The 8,202-nt window shown below is 32.7% G+C and overlaps 1 protein-coding gene across 1 annotated transcript; it reads left to right on the top strand.

Annotated features, from left to right (window-relative positions):
• Positions 1-5,895: 5,895 nt before the first annotated feature.
• LOC145585053 (pectinesterase 1-like) lies at positions 5,896-7,947 on the top strand. The gene is made up of 5 exons (XM_081641806.1): positions 5,896-6,032; positions 6,475-6,823; positions 7,121-7,327; positions 7,440-7,681; positions 7,788-7,947. The coding sequence occupies exons 1-5, from the start codon at positions 5,896-5,898 to the stop codon at positions 7,945-7,947; spliced, it is 1,095 nt and encodes a 364-aa protein (XP_081497932.1).
• The last annotated feature ends 255 nt before the right edge of the window (positions 7,948-8,202 follow it).

Genomic DNA, 8,202 nt, shown 5'->3' with positions numbered 1-8,202 from the left:
CTTAGGTTCCTTAGGGATTTGCTTCTCAGCACTAACCAGCATTGCATGCAACTCATTCATTGTCTTTGCAACATCAGTCATGTTAAAGTTCATGATAAACTGGTCGTAACTTTCTGGAAGTGAATGGAGAATGATGTCTGTTGCCATCTCATCACTGTATGGGTGCCCTAGTTTCTCCATATTTTGAATAAGGCCGATCATTTTGAAAACATGATCATGAACTGTGGTACCCTTCTCCATCTTACAATCCAGAATTTCACGATAAAGCTCGTACCTTTCAACTCTTGCTTGTTTCTTAAACAAGGCTTTGAGTTCTTGCATGATTGTGTTCGCATCCTGATCCTCAAAATGCTTTTGAAGACCAGGCTCCATGGTAGCAATCATTAGGCAAGTGATAGGCACAGCTCTCTCATGAGTTTCCTTGTGCTTCCTGATCTCTGCCGCAGTTAAATATTCTAGCAAAGGTCCTGGTAATGGGGTGTCAATGACATCCTCTCTACCCTCATATTTCAGAACAAGTCTCAGCATTCTTTCCCAGTGGAAAAGTTATCCCCTGTCAACCGCTATCCTTGTCAAGGAATGGTCGAAGATTGTAAATGTTGTTGTCATTGTGATTACGGCTACCCATCTATGTCAAAATACGCAAAGTTTAATAATTATGTTTAATTTAATAATTAAAGTACCATAAATGAATTAATTTTTGGTAACTTTAAAAGCACTTTATTCAATAATAGAATGATCCCAATTGAATTTTAAGTGATTTCAAGACCCTTTATTTGTGCAATAATTGACCGGACTTTGGCCCTACCATCAACCATTTCATTTTCAAGGTGAGTAAACTCTTTACTGATTATAGCTCTTGTAACTCTTGGTTGAATAATTAATCATCACATGTTTAATTATTACCCTTTGCTTCAAGGTTGTAAACTCTTTAGGTAACCTTGTTGAGCATAACCAATTAAAATTGTAAAACTTGATTTACCCCAACTTTCCCAAGATATAAAATGACACCCAGTTTTGGCATGACCTATCATAAATATCCAAGGTTTATTGGGTTATTAATTGAAAAGGCAATCTCAATATTACTGGGACCTAGATTTATTATGTTGTGATTATTTAGTGAACTTTAGCACGTCATCAATCAACATAAATAAAATCTAACATGCATAATCAACTAATGCAATAAAACATGACATGGTATGGCCCCTTAGTCCTAAGAAACCTAGAAATGAAAAGCTCCCACTTGAATCATCATAGATTTCCATCCACCTTACTCCTTTGGGCCTTCACTTCATGGGCTTCTTTGGACTAACACTATTTAAATAACTTATCTATTTACTTTAAATAAAAGTTACAAAAATACTTAACGGTACGCAGACCGTATTTAGATTACAAAAATACATCACGATGCGTAGATCGTATTTAGAATCTATGGACCATACCAGTCTAAATATCGCAATATAATATCATATATTATAAAAGTGCCATATAATAAATCACTCAACATGATTGTCTAAACTACAACATCGAATGTTCATAATTAAGGCAGTGGCATTTCCTAAAATATCTCATATTTTAAATCATAATTAGATAATATCGTATATTATTCATGACCGTTCATAAAATATCATATATTTTAATTAAGGCATGAGATAGAATCAAATCATATTTTAATCTAGAAAGATAAATCTTATTTAATCTTCCATGATTATCCTAACAAACTTAGGAGATTCTATCCTAATTATTAGCCAATCAAATAATTTTAGAATCAATTATATCCTAATCTAATTATGGGATAATCACATTATTTAAATCAATTATTATCCTTTTGGAATATGCTCAGAATATCTTTAAAAATCTTATCCAATATTAACCACTTTAATTATGGATAATTACCAAAATTAAAAACTTTAAATATGGATAATATCAAATTTAACAACTTTTGTAAGATTTGATTTTATCCTAAATAAAAGTTTTTTATCCAAAATAAAAGATTTTATTTCAAAAATATCTTATTTTATCCCAAAATAAATCATATTTATCTTGAAATATTTTAAAATAAAATAATTTAATTTTTTTTTTTTGAAAACCTAGTAACCACCGCCGGCCACTGTGGTTGGCTAGCCGAAGCTAGCCACGGTGGTTAGCTGCCTGTTTCAACAGCCACTGCCGCAAGGGCAGCAACGTGGTAGCAGCTTGTGCAGCGCTGCAGGCCACTGTGCGCGGCTAGCTATGGTGGCTGGCCGCCTTACGGCAGCCACTGCCGCCGAAGCAGCAGCAACAACACAGCACTGCCGTGGCAGCAGCTGTGCAACACTTGCACGCTGCTGCCCCGGCCTCGGACCTCCTGTTGCCCTCCCCTTCCCCTTCCTCTTGGACTGCCAGCAGGTCGGCAGCCGCCGTGGCTGCCGGCCTTAAATTATATTATTATTATTATTATTATTATTATTATTATTATTATTATTATTATTATTATTTTGTTTTTAAGTTAATTTAAATAACTTATATCAAAATTAAATTACATCAATCCACAAAATTAAAATTAAATCATCATTCAATATTAAAATTAGGGTTCATCATAAAATTAATCCCAATTTAATTCTAACTCTTAAAATTAAATCGATGATCATGCACAAAACATTTTATGCATAAATCAATCCGATTAAAATTATGAAAGATATTTAAAATGAAATAAACCAAAACAAGCATCAAAAATCAGATTTTTAAGGCTTATATGGTTCGAATTTTTCGAATAAATTAGGGTTAGGGTTCGAAAATTTCAATGATTTAGGGCTAAATTCGGTCCTCTTCATGGCTATTTTGAGAATAATTAAATCATATTCAATTAATTCCAAAAGTTTAATCACATTAAAATAATAATTGAACCATAATTAAATTAATTTCTCCCTCTTAGTTGATTATAAAATTAACATGGACTTTAAATAATCGTATTATTATAATCTAGAGCGTTCATGCAAGAGGCTAACTGATACCACTGTAGGAGTTTATAGGCACTATAAAGCGGAAAATCATGAATCATATTCAATCAATTACCTAATCCCAAAATCGCATGCATAAAACACAAGACACATAATCATACCTTTGAAGCGTGAATTCCACGTGGCTATTCGACAGGCAAACCAGAGAGAGAATAGCGCCCCAAGCGTTACTCCTGTACTTAGTCCACGAAATTCGAACGAGCCGTCCACCAATACTAGATTGGTCGAGTAAAAGGGAAAACCGCAATCACCACCTTTAATGGACTAACTGACCACCATGAACCAGCACCACCACGAACCACCTTGAGAGGCGCCGGGAAGGAGAGAGAGCCGTGAGAGAGAGGGATTTGAGAGGGGTTTGGTCTCGTGTTTGCTAATTAGGGTTTGATCAAACTGATCACTCAATTGCATAATCGAAAACCCTAGGCACTTAGTCTATTTATAATCTAATTATAATTAGACTAAGTCACGAATCCCAATAACCTCCATACTACTCCATGTAGCCGGCCATACTAGGGGATGAGGCCCATCATGGGCCTCGTCCTCTCCTGCTCGATTTAAGCCCTTTGTGTGACTTTATAGGATCCGTCCAAGTGGGCTTTGGTCTATTTTACTTGCCCAAAGATCGTTAGTACCTCTAGCTATTATATAACGACGACCCAAATGTAAGAACTTAATTATCTCCATAATTTGATCCATTTATATATCTAATAATTGCACACAACGAAGACATAATTCTTTCACTCCTACAAACCGAAGTCTCCGTGTTTTGCAGGTACAGACCGCGCGGGACCAGTCTTGGTGATGTAACTCTCCCGAGGGACAAGAAAACACCCAAAATATTAACCATATCTATACTCATATTTAATGATTGGAACTTTTTATGTTCTTATCTCATTTGTCATATTCTTATTGGTCCATAATTTTTTTATGAAGGGTTGTGATAATATGTTATTTTTATTATTTTTTGGTTTTCTAATTTTAATTTGTAAATTATTTAGGGAAATTCTCTTTGGTAACCATTAACTTTATTTTTTTCTTAGTGGTAAAACCTGAAATTTTTTATTATCAGTGGCAATCACGGGTTAATAATACTAAGTAAATGGTAACATTAATAATAATAAAACAAACTTAAATGTTTAACTAGAGTTAATTTTGGTTAAATGACAATGAATTTACATTAGTACCCTTCAAATTATTTTTAAAAAAAAAACAAAAAACTCCAAACCCCTCCCCACCCACCCAGCCACCAGATAACCACCAGCCCCCCTCCCCTTGTCAGCGCCTGACTGATGGTGTGTCAATCCCCTCCCCCGCCGGAGACAAAAACCTCCGACCACCATAGCCAGCACACCCACGAAATCCCCTTCCCCTGTTCACTCTTTCCTTCCCCTTATTTCTCACTCTCCATCGCGCTGCCCTAACTACCACCAACACCACCCACCTGAACTGCCGTCGTTGAGACCACCCGAACCACACGCCAATTTTCTCTCTCCTAGGTCCCCCAATTTCAACCTCCCTTTGAAGGTCTCCAATGGCGGTTTCCTCCTATTTTGCTTTGAACACTCTTCTTCACGCTGCCTCTCCTTTTCTCGCCGTAGCCGCCGCGTCGTCCTCCTAATCACCGTCATTGATTTTTGCTTCTGATCGTACGTCATTCTTCACCAATTTTCGAATTTGGGGTTTGATTCTAGGTCAAGTTTTGGAATCGATTGATGTTGGAAGGAAGAAAATTAGAGGAAGGGAAAGGGATTTGTATAGTATAGGTCTGCCATTGATGCTGGAAGGGAGAAGGATTTTCAAAGATGAGGGATTTGTACAGGTCTTCTGCCATTGATGTTGGATGAAAGAAGGAGGAAAGAGAAAGGCAGAAAATTTAGGGGAAAGGATAAGGGTCATTTTAGGGGGTAATTGTGTCTTTTTGCAGTCTAATAGCTAACCATAGTTAAGAAATTATCAGATTGTTTAATTTAAGTTATCATTTGCTTAATAATATAAAGTCGTGATTACCATCGATAATAAAAAATTTTAGACTTTGCCACTGAGAAAATATTAAAGTTGGTGATTACCAGAGAGAATTTCCCAATTATTTATTTTGCTTTTTCATTTTTTTTTTCATAATGAGTTTTTTTTTTTAAAAAAAAAAATCAAAATCCCATTATACTTTCGCTTATATTACAACAATTTTCTTCAAAAAAAAAAAGATAAAAAATTTTATTTTAAATTATAAATAATTTGAAAAAGAATATCTTAAATTATAATAAGTATTTTAGAAAAAATTATTAAAATTATAATATTACTCATATGATTTGATAAAAAGTTCAACCCATGCATGGACGGTATAAATACTAGTTACCCTTTTAAAAACTATATCTTGAAAAAAATCTTTCATTTACAAAAAAAAAAATCCTAATATGTTATAAATTCTCAAAAGGATGTTAAAAGTTATTTTATCTCAACGATGTACAAAAAAATGTTGTACACCACTTGTAGCCAAATTATTTCAATTTATGTAATATATTTAAATTTTAGATCATAAAAAAAGATACTAAGTAAACGAAAAAGAAAACAATAATTAAAGGGGTAGTGGTTGGCTAAAAATAATAAAAATGTATCAATTATTTTTAAGGATCATATTAACTAAACAAATTTCATGTAAATCAATCGATCTGAGTTATTAACTTCCTTCTTAATATTGAAAAGCGTGTTTATTTTAAGGACTACACCTCCTAATTTTAATGCTTCTTTCATAGCCCCATTTTTTTGGTGAAGAACCTTTTTTTGCTCAGTTTGGTTTTATCTATCTTCATCTTATATAAAATGCAACTTTTGTTTAAATGAATGAAACCAAAAAAAAAAAAAAAGTAAAGCCCGACCAAAAAGAATAAAAATAAAAATGGCAAGACAAGTTTGCATTATTTCTGCAAGTTTACTTCTTATTAGCTTAGCAATTACATGTACTGCACAAACACAGATTCCAGCAAATAAAGGCGAAATAAATACATGGTTTCAAAATGAAATCAAACCAATGAGGTATTCATACTACTAGTAAAGAATAATTGATTTTATTCTTATTTTTATATTATCTAATGTTCTATTGGTTTTTTATCAAAATGTCTTTGTATATTCATAAATTTCTTGGCAATGGTACTAACTAGTTTGTCCATGTATTCTGTAACTTTGGTGCTGTTACATCGTTTGTTATGGTGCAATATTCTAAAGTAACATTTAAGTTTTTAAGTCAAGACTGATCATTATATATCATTAATTAATAATTAAATGAGTGAAGTATATTCGAAGACCCTTTACGAAGGCTTTATTTTTTTTTTTACTTTTTTTTGATATACATGAGAATTTTATATAACTTTATTAAATGTATAAATATCTTTCTATGTATTTATGCTTAATAATTACATAAAAGTGAGTCATGGCTCCATTATAACGTTTTTATTTTCATTTTATGTTTTTTTGGCAGCCAAATAAATGGAAAACTAGATCCTAGTTTAATGGAGGCGGAAAACAATGGGGTCGAAATTATTGAAGTTAGCCAAGATGGAAAGGGAAAATTTAAAACAATATTTGATGCTGTAAAGCATGTTAAAATAGGAAATACTAAACGTGTTATCATAAAAATTGGTCCCGGTGAATACAGGGAGAAAGTAAAAGTTGAAAGATTTAAGTCATTTGTAACATTTTACGGGACGGATCCCAAGAATAGACCAACAATAACTTTTGCTGGCACAGCTGCTGAGTATGGGACTGTAGACAGTGCAACATTGATTGTGGAGTCTGATTACTTTGTTGCTAAAAACATTATTGTTTCGGTATGCAACTCTTATTCTTCATCCTTTTTATTTATCTATTTATTATATTTTATAGTACTTTGTTTATTTATTTATTCATTATATTTTATTGTTGTCTCTAACTAATAATCTAAAAATTAAAATTATATATAAAGATTTAATTTAATTTTGATTATAATTAAACATTCGTACATTACTTATAAAATAATGCATTATATGGAATAAGTGAGAAGTAATTTTACAATTATTTGACATATAAGTAAAATGCTAAGTTATTCGAGGAAAACCAACTTATTGTCCACAAATTTGTTATTGTAGAACTCTGCTCCAAGGCCGAATGGAAAGAAGAAGGGCGAGCAAGCTGTAGCGTTGAGAATTTCCGGTGATAAAGCTGCATTTTATGATTGTAAATTTACAGGATTTCAAGATACGGTTTGTGATGATAAAGGCAAACATTTCTTCAAAGATTGTTATATTGAAGGAACTGTTGATTTTATCTTTGGTGCAGCCAGATCTTTATATTTGGTATAACAAATTTTTTACATACTTAAACTGATAAGATATATTCAGTTAAATAAGTTTATTATAATTTATTAATGTGCTTAATCACAAACTAATACAAAAGTATCATGTACAGAATACCGAGTTGCATGTTCTATCGGGTGATAATGAGGCAATGATTGTAGCTCATGCAAGGAAAAATCCAAGTGAAGAGGGTGGATACTCATTTGTCCATTGTCCAGTTACTGGAACAGGTGGTCATGCAGTCTTAGGCAGAGTATGGTTTGAAGCAGCTCGAGCTATATACTCTTATTGTACCATTAGTGATGTTATTAAACCCGAGGGCTGGTCCGACAATAACAAGCCACAAGCACAAAAGTATATTAACCATTTCATGTTTTATTTTTTTTCTCAAATTATAAACTTTAAATCAGTTTGACAAGTGATCTAATGATGGAGTACGTCTTTAATATTTTGTGTGTAGGACAATTTACTTTGCAGAGTATATGAACACGGGTCCAGGCTCATCACTTGCTAAAAGAGCTCCGTTTACTAAGAAGTTGACAGCTGTAGAAGCTAAAACATTTATCAGTTTGGAGTACATAGATGCAGGCAAATGGCTACTTCCACCTCCCAAATTGTGAAATTTGATAATTTCATAACAAAAAGTGTTAAATAGGTTTATATTAACAATGCTAGAGGAATCTATAAAAGCGTCTGTATAATTAATGATGCGTGCGTTATAATCAAGTAGATGTATAAGCTTTAATACAATTAAGTTTGTAATATAGCTCCTACGTAGTTAATTAAAAATAGTTTGTTTTTGGAAATTGTTTAAATTATCCTATTGAACAAAATTACTGGGAGATTTAAATTATGTAATACTTATACATTAAGTT

This window comes from Chenopodium album, chromosome 16, assembly GCF_948465745.1.
Source record: "Chenopodium album chromosome 16, dcCheAlbu1.1, whole genome shotgun sequence".
In the NCBI taxonomy this organism is placed as follows: domain Eukaryota; kingdom Viridiplantae; phylum Streptophyta; class Magnoliopsida; order Caryophyllales; family Amaranthaceae; genus Chenopodium; species Chenopodium album.
This window is presented reverse-complemented; position numbering and strand designations above follow the sequence as displayed.